The 16,865-nt window shown below is 41.7% G+C and overlaps 2 protein-coding genes across 2 annotated transcripts in view; both read right to left on the bottom strand.

Annotated features, from left to right (window-relative positions):
- Window positions 1-15,971, bottom strand: part of LOC121142578 (cytochrome P450 2D27) — a 60,540-nt gene extending 44,569 nt beyond the window's left edge. Inside the window, exon 1 of the mRNA XM_040752685.1 lies at window positions 15,765-15,971. Within this exon, the coding sequence (XP_040608619.1) occupies window positions 15,765-15,956 (192 nt within the window). The 5' untranslated portion in view covers window positions 15,957-15,971. The remainder of the gene's footprint in view (window positions 1-15,764) is intronic.
- LOC121142581 (cytochrome P450 2D20-like) lies at window positions 11,810-14,586 on the bottom strand. The gene is made up of 3 exons (XM_040752698.1): window positions 14,438-14,586; window positions 14,223-14,358; window positions 11,810-13,560 (listed from the first exon to the last, which is right to left on the bottom strand). Exons 1-3 carry the CDS (start codon window positions 14,526-14,528, stop codon window positions 13,554-13,556), a joined length of 234 nt encoding a protein of 77 aa, XP_040608632.1. The 5' UTR covers window positions 14,529-14,586; the 3' UTR covers window positions 11,810-13,553.
- Window positions 15,972-16,865: the final 894 nt, after the last annotated feature.

Raw genomic sequence — 16,865 nt, 5'->3', positions numbered from 1 at the left:
AAGAGCTGGATGTGGGAGGCTTTTGGTTATTTTGTGGGTTATACATGTTTGTTATAATTTAGGGGACTATGGGAATATAGAAAATAATTATTGGTATGTGGCTACAAATTCAAAGTCAATTTTGTTACACTGTATATATGTTTCTACTCTTGTTTAAAGGACTTTTGTATATTGATACCAATTTAAGGTTATTTTTGTTACAGCATATTGTATATATGTCTCTGCTCTTGTTTAAGGTATTTTACTAGGTAGTTCATGTAAGGTAACATTCTAGCTTTTAAAAGCTATTATTACAAACTATTTAGAATAATAAAAAAACCACAGGTCAGTAGTTAGTCATCTATAACAACCAAATTTGCAGGTGTGCTAGGTATGTTTTCCAGATCATATAGAGATATATTTTAGATAGATAGATGGTCTTCAAATCTTTCAAAGGCCTACAGAACGTGGCATTTAAAATGTTTTGTTAATTTAGGGATTTTCATGACAATAAGGCATATCTGCTCCTGGCAACACCAATTTACTTCAGAAATGATGGTCATTGAAGAAACTCCTTACGTAGTTTGCTTTCATTGCGGCAAGGTTAGCCATTTGCTCAAGAAGCTGCTCCTGCCTGGACTGCTTGGCAGTATGTTGTATAAACTAGACATACAGGACCCACAGGAAAGTGACTGCTCAACTTTTCCCAAAACAAGGCGAGATGGACCTCCAGGGTTCCTGCTTCATGGAAGAAACTGCCAGACACTATGCAGGACACATAGTTTCTCCTGAAATTTTTGTCTTATCTCCTAAAACGGTCCTATGATGCAGAACAGTATGGCTATAATAAATAGGCTTTAGGTCCTTTAATTGCTCTGGGAAGGAGTTCCCCCCCACGGTAACAGGGAATGACTGAACTAAATTTGAGGTGGGGTCCTGTGAGAGGCCCCTCAAGGCATTTCACAATGACAAAGGGTTACCTTGTCTGTCCCTTGTTGATCTGCATTCATTGTTCCACCTTTGCCACACCTTCTGCATACTCTTGAAGACAAGGGGCCCCTATTTGGATTAGGAAAAAAAAAGCATTGTTTCTAGGAATGCTCTGTCTACAATCCCTTTTTGGGTGACCTTGTTTGCCACAATTAAAATACCTGACATTTCTATTTTTCTTCAAGACTCTAGAAATCACCTCTCCTCTCCAATTATCATCATGGCTATGGCATTCAATACTGACTGTATCTGGGATCTACTCCTCTCTATGGGTATTGATCTTGCCTTTAAAGGCCTAATTATCCTTTTGCATTATAAATTAGCATTTTCAAAAGGCAGAGATTCAATTATTATTTGTCCAACTTCTGAATTTGATTACTCTATTTACTGATGAAGTCACTGGTTAAAAAAAATCAGTGAAGGTTTCTTTTGGGCCCTGTATAACTTTAGTAAATGACTCAGTTCTCTTTCAGACTACTTCAGTTCTGTCCTAAGCATTCAAAGCTGCTGCATGGCATAGAGCCAAGGTGTGGTCATCATATACAGTGCATCTTTGTACATCAGAATAATCACCTTCTCCAAGAAGTTGGTCTTGGGAAATTTCAGTACCTTTAGCACTCCTTAGTTGTCCAATGGTCCTAGCCTCATCTTTCCACCAGGCCCTCCATTGCAATGAGGGACCAGGCTCCAATACTGGTGTAACAAAGTCTTTCTAGTCTAACATTTCCACAGGAATCCAGTCATCTCTTACACAGTCTTAGAGATAACTGTCATTTAGCAGTTGTTCTTATAAGGTAACAGGATAAATTAAGGTTGGCTGTTGGGTAACCTTGGGCTGTTCCTCTCTAATTTTATAATGTAATGCTGAGGTTGGTTCTCCTTTAAAATTCTGTCTTTGTCTGAATATCTCTTAAGGCTTGTAACTTATCAGTCAAAATGGCATTGTTTTCTTTATTAACTTTTTCTAAGGTCTTTATGTTGGCACTGATATCAACCAAGTAGGTACTCATATCAAGCAACATTTTTAGGGATAAAACAAGAATTATCAAACTGATAATGTTTATAATTGACATTAAGTAAATACCATCTAAGTTAATTATCCTCTCATTTAATTGTTCCATTTTAAAGCATCCATTGTGTAATCATACAGAGACCTAACTCCCTCCATTGTAATAGTGTTTCCAATGTCTAATGTGGTAAAAAAAACTCTCTCATATATTTTAACTATTTCCCCTCTCTAAGCATTCCCAATTCTCTCATCAAATCTGCTGATGATTATGGTGGAGCATGAGGCGGGCTCCCTCTGTGTAGCAGTCTGAGTGGAGAACACAGGCATTGCACAGCTGCAGCTACTAGCACATAGCTGTGAGCTGAGAGTGTGTGGAGGTTGAAATAACAGTAGAAGCGTGAGCAGGTGTCAAGGCAGCTACCCAGTGTGGCAGAAGCCTGAGGAGGGGATCCAAGGTAAACTTGCAAAGCACGTGGAAGAGGAAGCCAGTTGTCTGAGAAATGCACACGGGGTCCACGTGGGAGAAGCATGTGTGGCAGGAGCTGCCTGAAGGCAGAGCTGGTCAGTGGTGAGGGACCAGCTCCAGCAGCATTTGAGCCTAGGCATCTGTGTGTAGTTTGAGGCTTATGGAGATTTTTGTGGAGAGCCTGAAACAGGAAAATCCCAGACTCACTCAGAGGGCTTAGGGAAGAAAGGGAAAGGCAACCAGGCAGTTTGGGACTCCACCAGGTGCACTTCCCAATGTGTGCAGCTCCAGCACATGCTAATGGCTGTAAAGCCATGGACAAATGGATATTTCATAAATTGGACACCAGATGAAACACTAATCTAATTAATCTTAATCGATAAAAAAATCCAGAGTTGAATATTGGGATAAGAACCTGGAATATCAGAGAACTGGGAGCAGCCACCAGTGACTTTCTATCTCTGTGATGCTTCCGACCAAAAGGGCCAAGATTATTCTCTCTCTCTCTCTCTCTCTCTCTCTCTCTCTCTCTCTCTCTCTCTCTCTCTCTCTCTCTCTCTCTCTCTCTCTCTCTCTCTCTCTGCCCCTCCTTACTACTTCCTGTCTTGTATTTCTATGGCCATCCAAACCTCTATGGTTAGAAAGTGGCTAGCTCCACTCTCTGCCCTCTGACTCCAAACAGGCTTTATTTGTCAGAACACAATCAAAATGTCACACAACAGGTGGGTTTTGGGTGAGGACAAACAGGCCCTGGGTTCCAGTGAAGAGGCTGGGAACTGAACACCGGGCAGAAGCAGCACACAGTGCCAGATAGTCAGCAGGAAAAGGAATTTGCCAAGCAAGCCTGGAGACCTGATTCAATCTCTGGAACTCATTTCAGGAAAGACCTGACTCCTAAATTGTTTACTGTTTTCTACATTCTTATAATGATAAGTATGCTTACACACACAAACACACAAACACACACACACAAACACACACCATGCCACATATACATCATACTTCCACATATGCAAACGCATATGCATGCACACTATGTGCACACTCTTACACATATGCACACACACACACAATGAACAAACACACACTATGCTCATGGTCACATTCATATAACATAAGCACATACTATATGCACACTGACAGAGCAAGAGAGTTCAGAGGTTCCTACATCTCATATTCTTGCTGGGGCAATTTTAGATTTAACTAGAATTTGATCTGTTAGATGGAAAATTGCCCAAATCTATTCTAGGAAACCCAAGGTCAAAGGACCCCAGCTAGTTTATTTTAACTTCCAACTACCTGCTTATGCAGGTCTCATGTAGGTTGAGTGTCTCAGTTCACTTCCTGTTGCCTGTGGATCAGAATATGGCACTCTCATCTCCTTCTCTAGCACCATATCTGTCTGCATGCTGCCATGTCTCACAATGATGGCAATAGATTGAATCTCTGACCATGTAAGCCACCCCATTAATTGGTTTCCTTTATAGGAGTTTCTGGGGTAATGTGTGTCTTCACAGCAATAGAAACCATAAGGCAGACCAAGACTACCACATCCCTGATTTCCACCTGGAGACAGGACCAACCAGGGTGTGAGTACACTGCACCCATTTGCCCAGAATTCCCCAAGGAAAGCCATTCATATTTGGCCTACAACCTAGAATATCTGTTAGAGTTTTCAGTGAAGCAGGAAATATGAAGGACTGTCCTGCCTTTTGTTGGCAAATTTTGGCAGTTGCTTTCCAGGCTGAGGGGAGACCTGAAAGCAGCTTCAATGATGAGAACCTGCGTATGGTGGTGGCTGACCTGTTCATTGCAGGAGCAGTGACCACCTCAACCACACTGTCCTGGGCCCTGCTACTCATGATCCTGCACCCAGGTGTGCAGAGTTAGCCTAACTGGGCCTGGAAGGGAGCATGAAGGAAGAAAGATAGAAGTTGCTGAGAAGCTGGTGCCCAAGAAATAATCAAATTGAGGGTTGAAATCAATAAACTAGAAATGAAGAAAACAATACAAAGAAGCAAAGAGTTTGTTCTTCCAGAAAAATCAACAAGATAGAAAAACCTTTATTTGAACTAATGAAAAGGCAAAGAGAGAAGCTGCAAATTAACAAAATCAGAAATGGAAAATGGGACATAACAACAGACACTGGGGAAATCCCCAGAATCATCAGGTCATACTTTGAATACCTGTACTCCACAAAATTGGAAAATTTAAAGGAAATGGACAATTTTCTGCATAGATATCATTTACCAAAACTAAATCAAGAACAGATAAGCAATTTAAATAGACCTATAACCCCTAATGAAATAGAAGCAATCATCACAAGTCTCCCAACCATAAAAAAAGCCCATGACCAGGTGGTTTCAGTGTAGAATTTTACCAGAAATTCAGAGAATACTGCTTAAAGTGTTCCACACAATAGAAGCAGAAGGGTCATTGCCAAACTCTTTTTACAAGGCTACAATTACCTTGGTACCCAAACCACACAAAGACACAATGAAGAAAGAGGACTACAGACCAACCTCCTTCATGAGCATTAACCCAAAAATACTCAAAATACTGGCAAAGCAAATTCAAGGACACATCAGAAAACATCCACCATAATCAAGTAGGCTTCATCCCAGGGATGCAGGAATGGTTCAACATACACAAATCTATCAATGTAATCCACCATATAAACAATCTTAAAAAGAAAAATCACATGGTTATCTCACTATATGCTGAAAAAGCCTTAGACAAAATCCAATACCCCTTCATGATGAAGGTCTTGGATAGATCAGGGATAACAGGAACATACATAAACATAATAAAGGCAATATATAGTAAGCCAACAGCCAAAATCAAACTAAACAGAGAGAAACACAAGGTGATTCCTCTAAAATTAGGAACAAAACAAGGTTATTTACTGCCTCCATAGATCTTCAATATTGTGCTTGAAGTTCTAGCTAGAGCAATAAGACAACAAAAGGAGACCAACGGGATACAAATTGGAAAGAAAGAAGTCAAACTTTCACTATTTGCAGCTAATATGATAGTTTACATAAGTCATCCGAAAAATTCTACCAGGGAACTCCTATAGCTGATGAACACCTTCAACAAAGTGGTAGGATACAAGATTAAACAAAAAAATCAGTAGCCCTACTATATATAGACTATAAATGGGCTGAGAAAGAAATCAGAGAAACATCACCCTTTACAATTGCTACACACAACATAAAATACCTTGGGGTAACTCTAACCAAACATGTGAAAGACTTGCATGACAAGAATTTGGAGTCTTTAAAGAAAGAAATCAAAGAAGATACCAGAAAATGGAAAGATCTCCCATACTCTTGGATAGGTAGAATCAACATAGTAAAAATGGCTATTTTGCCAAAAGCAATCTGCAGAATCAATGGGATCCCCATCAAAATCCCAGCACAATTCTTCACAGAACTTTAAAGAACAATACTCAACTTTACATGGAAAAACAAAAAAACCAGGATAGCCAAAACAACCCTGTACAATAAACAAACTTCAGGAGACATCACAATCCCTGACTTCAAACTCTACTATAGAGATATAGTAATGAAAACAGCTTGGTATTGGCACAAAAATAGACAGGTAGACCAATGGAATCAAATTGAAAACCCTGATACTAATCCACACACCTATGAACTTGTTAATATAAAAGCATCTTCAACAAATGGTGCTGTCATAACTGGATGCTGGTATGTAGAAGATTGCAGATTCGCATTATATCTTTCCCAATGCTTGCCCAGAGCACTCTCCTTGGTCTAGAGAGATGGCCCCAGACAGGACAGCAGGATTCTGTCCCTCCTCCTGGATTCTGACCCATCATGTTTTGCCACAGTACATTTTCTCCTTCATCCTTTCACTGCAGCAATCCTGAGCTGTTGGGGAATAGTCACCTAAACGGGGTAGGTTGTCATATAATATTTATTGAGGGTTTATTGAGGAAGAAGTCACTTACATGAGAATCCGAGAACCTGAGGTCAGCAGTCCACTGGTCTCCAAGACTCAACCAAAACCCCAAGTGGGAACCTCTCCTTTCCTCCAGCTCTTATCTCCTGTCCCTACTATGTACCTGTGACCACACACAAACAGGGGTGGCCAGCGGTACAGGTATGTAAGATCTCTCCCTACAATTCCCATTTTAGTCTAAAGAAAAGATTTAGATTTAAAACAAAACTAAATTGTGTCAATATACAAAATATCTCAAATATATATAAAGCATATATACATAGAAGATGATAAGGATATGTATGCATCAAACATCATGAATAGAAATAAGATTTTACACAGTATGACGAATTACAATAAACAAATTATAACTCACCAGAAGATATAATAATCTACCTATCTCATCTTAAGCATATCTATCCTATATCTAAATCCTAAACTTATCTGAAAGAAATGCCCAAGTCTGAACATCTCCTTCAAATCCCAACTCTAAACAGGTGTAAACTATCCTGTAATGTCAACAGTAGGGAAAGGGGGCACAGTATTCTCAGAATTACTTCCTGCTGAAATGGGACGATGATAATCTCATGGGATCCTGTAGGAAGAAAATATTAGGGTAGTGAAAGTCTCGAGTAGACTAGCTACAACATTTGTACCCAGTCTCTGTTTGGCGGGAGATTCTTGATTGAAGTTCTTATCTTGATTGAAGTTCTTGTCTGAGGCTCTGACCAGAGTGTAATAAGAAGGTACACCATATCAGCTAATTATTCTGGAGTTGTCTGTAGAGATGTAATCCTAACCTGGTTTCAGCATGTTGTCAGTTCAGATGCATCAAGTCAGATGAGGAGAAATCAATGAAGTGGGTCCCCATTTTCTTTCCGGAGTGTTTGAAGATTGCTATTAGGAAATTCTTTGTTCTCTGTGGAAAACTCAAACATCAATGTCAACAAAGAAATTTCAACTTTATATTTGGGCATACTAGGAAAGGCAACAATAAGAAAGATAGTAAACATGAGGGAAATTAGACTTTCAGAGAAAGAACTGAGTATAGACAAATGGCAGTCCCTAGATTTTTGTTTTATTTGTCTTACATCAATTGGCTTCTTAATATAATACAGAAACTCTGAATTTCATTTTAACAATATGCTTGGATTTAGAGGAGTAGAGTCATATTCAGCTCCAAAGCCAGCACTGGTTTAAGTGAATTGGGACCAACAGAGTATTAGGAAGTAAAGAGAAATAGAATTTATAAGGATATAAGTTGAGAGAATTAGACATTGATACCAAATCTCAGATTCTTCTTTCTTTGATGGTTCTTTTGGCTAGCCATCTTCTCTTCTTTAGGTATCTACATGGTGTCTGCTTGCCTTTTGAAGATGGGTTTTCCTGTTAAGACAAGAACAAAACACTTCCCTTTCCTTTGTGAGGTCTCTATACACCTGGTGGAATATGAATTTGTGGATGAGCTGTCATCTTTCCTCCTCCCAAGGTTTCTCCTGTTCAGATCAAATCTTGATCAATTTTGATGGAATCCAAAGCTTTTCTTCTGTGGAAACAAAAGTGAAACCCCTCCCCCAACATAACACATATCCTGGCTTCCAAACTAAGGTGTTTACATCCTTAAAATACACCAGCTGATTTAGTTCAGAAGCTTTTTCTGTAGTCCAGTGTCTTTCTGCAGCTGTTTGTCCTTTCTCATTAGCATTAAGAAAGTTTAGTGTTAATAAAGCATTATGTAATCTGTGTTAGGGGACTCTTTGTTCCTCCTGGCTATTTATGGAGCATTTCTTTTAGAGAGTGGTTAGATCTCTCAATCACTGCTTGTCCTGTGGGATTGTATGGTATACCATTTATATGCTTTGTACTATCATATTTGAAAAACTGTTCCAATTTGCTGGAGACATATGCTGGAGCATTGTCAGTTTTTATTTGTGCAGGTATACCTATAACAGCCATCACCTCTAAGAGGTGTGTGAAAACAGAATTAGCCTTTTCAGAGCTAAGAGCAGTAGCCCATTGGAACCCTGAAAATGTGTCTATTATATGGTACACATATTTTAAACTTCCAAATTCTGGAAAGTGAAACATATCCATTTGCCAAATTTCATTTGTATAAATATATTTGGGATTACTGCCTGTTGGTAATGGAGTTTGATTATAGAATGATCAGTTGGGAAGTTTCTTATTATTTCCTTGGCTTTTTGCCAAGTGATAGAAAAACCCTTCTTTAAGCCTTTGCTATTAATATGGTGTTTTTATGAAATTTTGAAGCTTCTAGCACACTTCCTATTAATAAACAATCAATCTCATCATTACCTTATGCTAGAGGGCCTGGCAGACCTGAATGGGATCCAATGTGTGTTATATACATATAGGATGAGTTCTATTTCTGATAGATTCCTGTAATTGTATAAACAATGAGGTTAATTCCGTATCACCAGGAATAAATTTAGCAGTCTCAATGAGTAAAACGACTCTCTTTGCATATTGAGAGTCAGTAACTATATTAAGAAGCTCTGTGAAATCCATAAGAAGCATGAGAATGGTGTACAACTCTGCCTTTTGTACAGAGTTGTAAGGGCTTTGAACTACTTTACTTATATTTCCTGATTTATTACCTGCTTTTCCTGACTTGTTAGCATCAGTGTAGAATGTAGGGACTCCAGAGATTGGTGTTTTTCTTACAATATGTGGAAGGATCAAAATTGCTTTCTTGATGAATTTGATTCTCTGTTTTGGGATAATTGTTACTAATTGTTCCCAAAAAGTTACTGCAAGCCCTTTGCCAATATTCATTATCCTTCCATAAGGAGGAAATTTCTTCATTGGTTAAAGGTACAATAATTTCTGTCTGTTCCCTTCCAGTTAGTTGACGAAGCCTTAATTTGCCTTTTAATATCAAATCAGAGATCTTTTCTATATATTTCTTCAATTTTTTATTCTGTTTATGTGGCAGAAATATCCATTCTAATATGATATCTTCCCTCTGCATCAAAATTCCTGAGGGGTATTCTCTACAATGTAAAATAACCAGAACACAGTCTAGTTTTGGATCTATGCGGTCCACATGTACTTCTAGTATTCTCTTTTCTACCCAATCTAATACTTTTTCAGCCTCGGCTGGTAATATTCATGGACTATTTAAGTCCTTATCTCCTTTTAGGGACATCTGTAGGTGCTTTAAATCATGACCTTCTACTCCAATAATTGTCTGTAGCTGAGAAATCTCTCCTGGTAGTTTTTGAAGGTCATTGAGAGTCTGGTAATGATCTCTCCTGATCTGTACTTTTTGTGGTCTAATTTTTTGTAGATCTATTTCATAACCTAAATAATTAATAGACTCAACTCTTTGAATTTTTTCAGGGGCAATCTGTAATCCCCCAACAATGTAAAATTTCCTTTACTGCCTCAAACATCTTTTCCAACATTCCTACTTTTGAATCAGCCAATAGTATATCATCCATATATTGGTAAATTATGGACTGAGGAAATTGTTTGTGAGTTATTTTCAAAGGTTTTTGCACAAAATCCTGGCACAGAGTAGGACTATTTAACATTCCCTGTGGCAAAACCTTCCATTGAAATCACCTAACTTGTTGAGAATTGTTATAAGTAGGTACTGTGAAGGCAAATTTTTCCCTATCTTTTTCTTGTAAAGGTATAATGAAGAAGCAATCTTTTAGATCAGTAACTATAACAGGCCATCCTTTAGGTATCAGAGAAGGCAATGGCATCCCAGGCTGTAGAGAGCCCATAGTCTGAATTACTGTATGGATGGCTCTCAGATCAGTATGCATCCTCCATTTACCAGATCTATTTTTGAAAAGAAATACTGGGGAATTAACTGGACTGGTAGACTCTTCAATATGTCCAGCATTTAGCTGTTCCCGAACCAGCTTTTCTAAAGCCTCTAGATTCTCAGAGGTCATTACCCTACCCAAAGAGGTTCATCTGCTAGCCATTTTAAGGGTAGGGCATTTGGTTCTTCTGTAGGTTTAGCACTCATATCCTGTTTCTGTACAGCCTGTATGGTTGGCATCTGTTTTCTGTAGTGCTTTACAATATTTTTTCTACTGCCAAGAGCTTGTTTATGATTCATATCTAATACTGGAGGAATGTTAGTCTAGGTAATCCTTTGTTGCAATAGATCACAACCCCAGAGATTAATAGAGATGTTTGCAACATATGGCCTAAGTCTTCCTCTTTGTCATTCTGGACCTATACACTCAACCCATCTCTTTCTTTGTTTTACTTGAGAAAGGGTTCCAATCCCTGAGAACCGAATATTTGCCTCTTGTAGGGGCTATCTTGAAGATCAGGGTTTTTGAGTTATGATGGTGACATCATCTCCAGTGTCTACAATACCAACAATCATCTTATTATTTACCCTAACTGCTAATTTGCATTTGTGTTCCTGTATAGAAGTTTGCCAAAATATATACTTTTTGTTTCTTCCAGTTATGATTGGTTCATCCTCAGTAGCTAATCTATCATGCAGAGTGGTATTATTATTTACAATAGGCAGTTGATCTTCTAATTGTCCTGGGAGAGATTGTCCTCCACAGTGACTAGGAATAACCAGACTACTTTTGATATGGGAGGCTTCGAGAGGCACCCCAAGAAGTTTCCTGATTTTAAAGGGTTACCTTGTCTCACTGTGGTCAACCTCTCTGTGTTGGCCATTTGTTTAAGTCATTCCTAGGAGAAGCCTTATTTCTAGGAATGTTTTGCCTACAATTCCTTCTTAGATGGCCTATTCTGCAACGGTTAAAACATCTGGTATTTCGATGTCTTTTTAAACCTCTAGAGATTACCTCTCCTACCCAAGTTTCTATATCCTCGTGGTTAAGGCACTTGGCATCTTGTTGCCTCAGCAAACCTTTAGCAATTGCCTCTCCTACCTAAGTTTCTGTATGTTGATCTTTATATTCAAGGTTTTCTGTATACAGGACCCATTCCTCCAATGGTGCTGATGTGATTTTTAATGGCCAAAGTACCTGTTTGCATTGTGGATTTGCATTTTCATAAGCTAGAGATTCTATAAGTATTCGCCTAGAATCTGAATCAGTTACCTGTAATTCTACTGCTGTGGACAATCTTTCCAAAAATTCAGTGAACCTTTCTCTTGGACCCTGTACCACCTTGGTATAGGGTTTTATTGTCTCTCCTGATTCATGAACCTTATCCAAAGCATTCAGAGAGGCTATATGGTATAAAGACAAGATGTGTTCATGATACACAGCCTAAGCCTGTGGCTTAGCATAAGGACCCTCACCAAGAATCTTAGCTTAGGGAGCTTTATAACCTTTCTTTAAGCCTTAAAGCTCAAAGGCTTTTGCTTCTTCTCTCCATAAAACTCTCCATTGTATTTGGGATGAATTTTCTAGCACCAGTGAGGCCAATTGGCTCCAATCCTTAGCAGTCACTTTATTTACAGTTGCCCATGAGGTCAGGAGCTCCCTGACATAGAGTGAATGAAGACAATGGCTTCTTTGATTCCCTTTAGGTCCTTCATCTGTATTGGTTCCCAATGATGTCTTTTCCTTGCTGGTTTTTCAGTCATAGATACTGGAAAGACAATAGGAGAGGGCATAACAACTTTAGGAAGGTCTTCTCAGCGTCTGAGAGGCATAGGTAAACCTCTTTCATGACCTGTTGCCATTATCTCTGATTCTGATGTATCAGATTGGAGTTCGTCTAAGACCTGGAACCTATTCACCATTTGTTCTCTGAGTGCTTAAACTTTTGTGTTAAAAAAAATTCTAAGGACTTCATAGAATTGGTCAGTTTCTTGGATTCATCATATACACCTGATTACAAACATTTAATATTCTCATCCTTAGATATCATCTGAATGGGATGTAAGTTACCCTCTAGGAACAGTGTTCTATCTGAGAGCCAGTCATTATCCTCAGACATGGAATGAATTTTTCTGTAAGTTTTCCAATCTGAAGTTTCAGTCTTTGAGTTTTATTAATTGAGTCATCAGACATGGAACAAGTTGTTTCTAATGGCCTGGTAATGTCATCCTTAATTGATCCTATTTTGGTGGCTATTTTTAAGTTTTAAGTTATCTACCTTATTAAACATTTCCCCATTGTCCTCAAGATTTTGAATTCTTGTCTCTAATTTACCAATAGTTTGCACAACTGTCCTGTGTTCCACCCTATTATCAAGCCTTCTCTTCCAGGATATTATATGGATTATGAAGCTAATTGTTAGCATTAGGTATAGATGTATCATGTGCAGGTCAGGTCATAATCCTCTCCCAGGATGTCATCCATATAAGAAGCAATGAGATCCCTAACGTTCTGCATCATAAGATTATGTGCCATTGGTATAGAGTAGTTAATCTTATTACCATCTTAAACTACCAGAATACAAAGCTTACCTTCAGCGATTTTGGGCTGAGGTGTGGATTTTTTTTTACTTGCAGTAACTGTGTTTGGCCAGTAGGGGTGCAGGTTTGGACTCTGCATTTTCTCAGTAGGATCTGAAAAATTCTAAGTAGCTTTTACAGATATTTAGCAATCAGGATGTTGTTAAAAGGAGGGGAAAGAGGCCCACGCAGATTGTAGGGGCCTGCGGGGAGAAAGGGGTCAAGTTCGGCAGGCCACAGGTAAAGGCAAACGTGGCTGCATGAGAATTCTCGGATAGGGATGCTGCAGCAGACCTTATCCCCTCAGGACCTTATGGGTTCCTGGAGGAGTGGTTGCAGCTATTGGGCCAGCTGTTCTGGGGAGGCAGAGGGGGGCTGCAATATGTGTGGCTGCTCAGAGGCACTAGTTCCGCAAGCTATATGTAGACTGAAGGACATGGCAGGAGTGCTGATTTCTGGGCAGACGGAAGCAGCCAGAGTCGGAAGACAACCCGGGCACTCAGAGAAGGACCAATTGTTAGGTCCATGGATTACATACAAACCCCACCTGCCTGGCATCAAAACTCACAGTACACTGCAGCCCAAAGGACCTGACCCCCTCCTTTATGGCAGTCCTCACCTTCTCCACCGCAGCCAGGAAGGCATCTGTCAGACCTCGGGGTGGCTGTGCAGGATTCCAGGTTGTCTTGTGCTCAATCAACATCTTATCTGCTTGGGGAAGGCTTGGCCAGGCATCCCAGGGATGCCGGGGAGCATTGGGACTGTGTTCAGCACCTGTGAAAGAAACAGAGTATGTCTAGTTGGTTTTATTCCTAATTAAAAATTAATTTGTGTGGGGGGGGGAGTCCGGGTGTCTGTGTGTGCATGCCTGCATGTGCACTCATCCGTGCACAGTAGCTCTTGTTTGGAGGTTAGTGAACAATTTGTAGAGTAAAATCTATCTCCTACATGGGTCCCAGGCATCTAGCTCGGTCTCCAGTCTTCCTTGGTGACCTCATTTACACACTGACCGTGTATCTCTCTTTCCCCTGGATGCTGTAACTGCTCAGTGTTCACATGGACCAGTCTTAGATCCCAGCATCTTCCACAAAGGACTCAGAGACAGTTTGTCCCCTCCCATTATCTGCTTCTTCCTCAGTTCCAGCCTGTAGGCTGTCTTGTCCCCCAGGGTAAACAAAATTAATATTCTATCCTGCAAATCTACCAGGCTTGTGTGGTTTCCCTGTAGATAGGGGACAGAGGCTCACCCCACTTCTAGAGCCCCTGACCTTAGTTCACTCCTCCCCTCCTGTTTTCTGAGGTTTGCAAATTTCCAGGCCTTTCCTCCTGCATTTGACTCTCACACAAGGCCCTCACCCTATTCACCCTGAATGCACTTTCATCTGAGAGCCTTTACAGCACAGAAATGACCATGTACACTGCCCTGAGACTCATACCTCAGCAATGAAGCCAGTGTCCTCTCCAGCTTGTTGAAGAAAGGGTCTTCATAGTTGAAGCGATGGGCATAAATGAGGGATGAAATCACATTGCATACACTTTTATTCAGGAGGGTGGTGGGATTAAAGGGACGTCCTAGGAGCAGAGAGGCAAGCAAGTCATGATATTGCTCAAGAGCGCCTGCCCACATCTCCATCTGATACCCGTCACCCACCAGCCTCCTGGGTGAAGGCGTTACAGAGGTGGCCAGCCTCCTCTGTCACCCACTGCTCCAGTGACTTCTTGCCCACGCCGAAGTCTCGCATGGTAGACACACAGAATCGACGCTGCTCTCTCCATTAGGGTCCATCACGTGCAAATGCCACACCTGCAGGGACATATGTTTACAACCAAGGATACCTGGCTGTCCGTCTCCTCTGCTCCCAGCATTTCCCTGGGGTCAGTCTTAGCCATCAGCGCCCAGCACTTAGTGACCACATATCAGCACATGCCATCGTGGAGGCTCCACCCTCCATTTCAGTGACTGTCCCTTCCACTGCCTGACCACACCCCTCCATCAGGCCCTGTCTATCTTCTGTCCACTGCTCCTCAAGCCCTATTCTTCCTGCCTTGTACCCACTACAGCTCCTTGCCTTGAGATTTGTGCCCGTAGCCCAGGTGATTAAAGATGGGCACTGGAGGGCGGTCAGCGGTGTCCTCTCCACAGTTCACCAGCACTTCCCGCACTGCCTTCAGTCCATTGATCACCACCACAGGCTTCCAGGCATCTGCAGGCTGAACACATCGCCATAGCGCTGTCGGAACTGGAGTAGAGGGACAGAGCACTTAGGAAGTGGAGGCTGCCTGCAGAATGAAAGGTCCAACCTCAATATGAGTGTGTGTGTGTGTGTGTGTGTGTGTGTGTGTGTGTGTACAAACATATGTTCATTTGTATGATACTCATTATTGAACCTTGGTCCTGCCTTATGCTTGACAAATACTCTATCGCTGACTTACATCTGTAACTGAGGAATGGCACCTTGTGACTGTCGATCCCACCCTCTAAATTCAGCAAAGGTCTCATAGTAGATATGGTCATTCAGCAGAGAACCTGGCAGAACGAAGTCCTTACCCCTTCATTCCCCTCCATACAAGAGAAAATTCAGGATCCTGAAATGGGTAGCAGGGCCTGAGACCACATAGCAGCAAGATTGTAGAGCACAGCCCCTCTCCCAGTGTTGTTTTCCTGATTGACAGGCTACACTGTAACCCAATGCCATGCCACCACCACAACTCTGTTCCTAAGACCTCCTCCATTGATGGGATCTCAAGGAACCTGAGGTGGCCTCCCTGACTATACCCTGTAGTCCAACCAGACACCTCACCTGTCTCTGTGACTTTTTCCATACTGTGCTTCTTCCCTTAGTAAGTCCACAGTGTCCTCAGACACAGAAGTGACTGCCATGAGGAAACCATTGACCTTCTATCTTCTGATTTGAGCACCACCATGAGCTGCTATGGGCACCAGGACCTCCCCTGACCTCCACCACCATCTCTCTCACCTTGTAAAAACTATGTGGCATGTTCTCGAAGTCCACCTGCAGCAGGTTGCCCAGCCCAGGTAGTGGCATAGGACCTGGAGGGTAGTGGGCCCTCCAGAACTTGCGTCGGTGTATCAGGTCCGCCAGAAGCAGGAAGATGGCTGTGAATATGACCCCAGACCACAGGCCATCTTCTCCAATCAGCAGTGCCATGGCTGCCCCACTGCTCTCCAGACTGTTTGTGGGACACCAGCTCCAGACACCCAGGATCATAAAGACTCTGAGGACACACTCGTCCCCTGGTCCCTTATGAAAGGGAGAAGGCTGCACTTTGTTCTCGGCCTTGAGCCAAGAAGCTGTGTTTACTGTTCAGTCAGGGTTTGTAAGGAGAGGTGTGAAAAGGACAGGGAAAGTCAGCCTCATAGGTTCCCACACTTTCTTTTCTCTTCGGGCGCTCATTCATGGGAGATGCTCTGTTTCTCCCCAGGGAGCAGTACATAATGGTTACATAGGGTTGGGCCCATGAACACAGTGGGCAGATGATCAGTGGACCCTGCCTCAGGTACAGCAGAGTCAGACACAGAGCTCTGAGGGGCCTGAGGATAGTGTCTTGGAATTGATCTAAACCTGTTGAAGCTCCATTGAACCCTTGGCTAGCAGGATATGAGGTGTTACTGGTTTCACAGACACTAACACTGTGCATCAAGGGCCACTGAAGTGGCCTGTGTGTCTGGCCAATGATGGTGAGTGAGAGGCAGTGTGGGGAAGGCAGCTACAGCCTGGGGAGCCATGAGTGCAGGTGTGCAGTCACTCAACTCATGAGGAAGGCCATCCTCCCAGTCTGGGCCTCTTAGCTGTGATCTGAAAAAGCAAAACAACTGTCTACAAGTATAAAGAGAATCCTGGGCAGGCCAGCAGGATGCCCAGGTGCTTGTCCCAGGGAGGCCACTGTGTCTGATTTTATTCTCCCTTTGCTTCTTGGTGGGTGGAGCCCTGTGTCTACAGCTCTCAAAGTAGGGATGGAAAGGATGTCTTTCTAATGCTACACAGGCAGGATTTTGAGGGACTCATGAACATTGCCACAGTCTGTGGGAAGACTACCCTGTAGACTCAAGGAGCACT

The sequence above is a fragment of the Mesocricetus auratus genome, unplaced genomic scaffold (assembly GCF_017639785.1).
Source record: "Mesocricetus auratus isolate SY011 unplaced genomic scaffold, BCM_Maur_2.0 Super-Scaffold_100010, whole genome shotgun sequence".
In the NCBI taxonomy this organism is placed as follows: domain Eukaryota; kingdom Metazoa; phylum Chordata; class Mammalia; order Rodentia; family Cricetidae; genus Mesocricetus; species Mesocricetus auratus.
The sequence above is the reverse complement of the archived record's forward strand: the minus strand, read 5'-3'. Positions and strand labels throughout refer to the sequence as shown.

Bases quoted from the DNA above. Each gene is read 5' to 3' on its own strand.
- LOC121142581 (XM_040752698.1), bottom strand. From the start codon at position 14,528: ATGCGAGACTTCGGCGTGGGCAAGAAGTCACTGGAGCAGTGGGTGACA. The intron at 14,359-14,437 runs GTGGGTGACGGG...CTCTGCTCCTAG, and splicing joins CGCCTTCACCCAGGAGGCTG to GACGTCCCTTTAATCCCACC.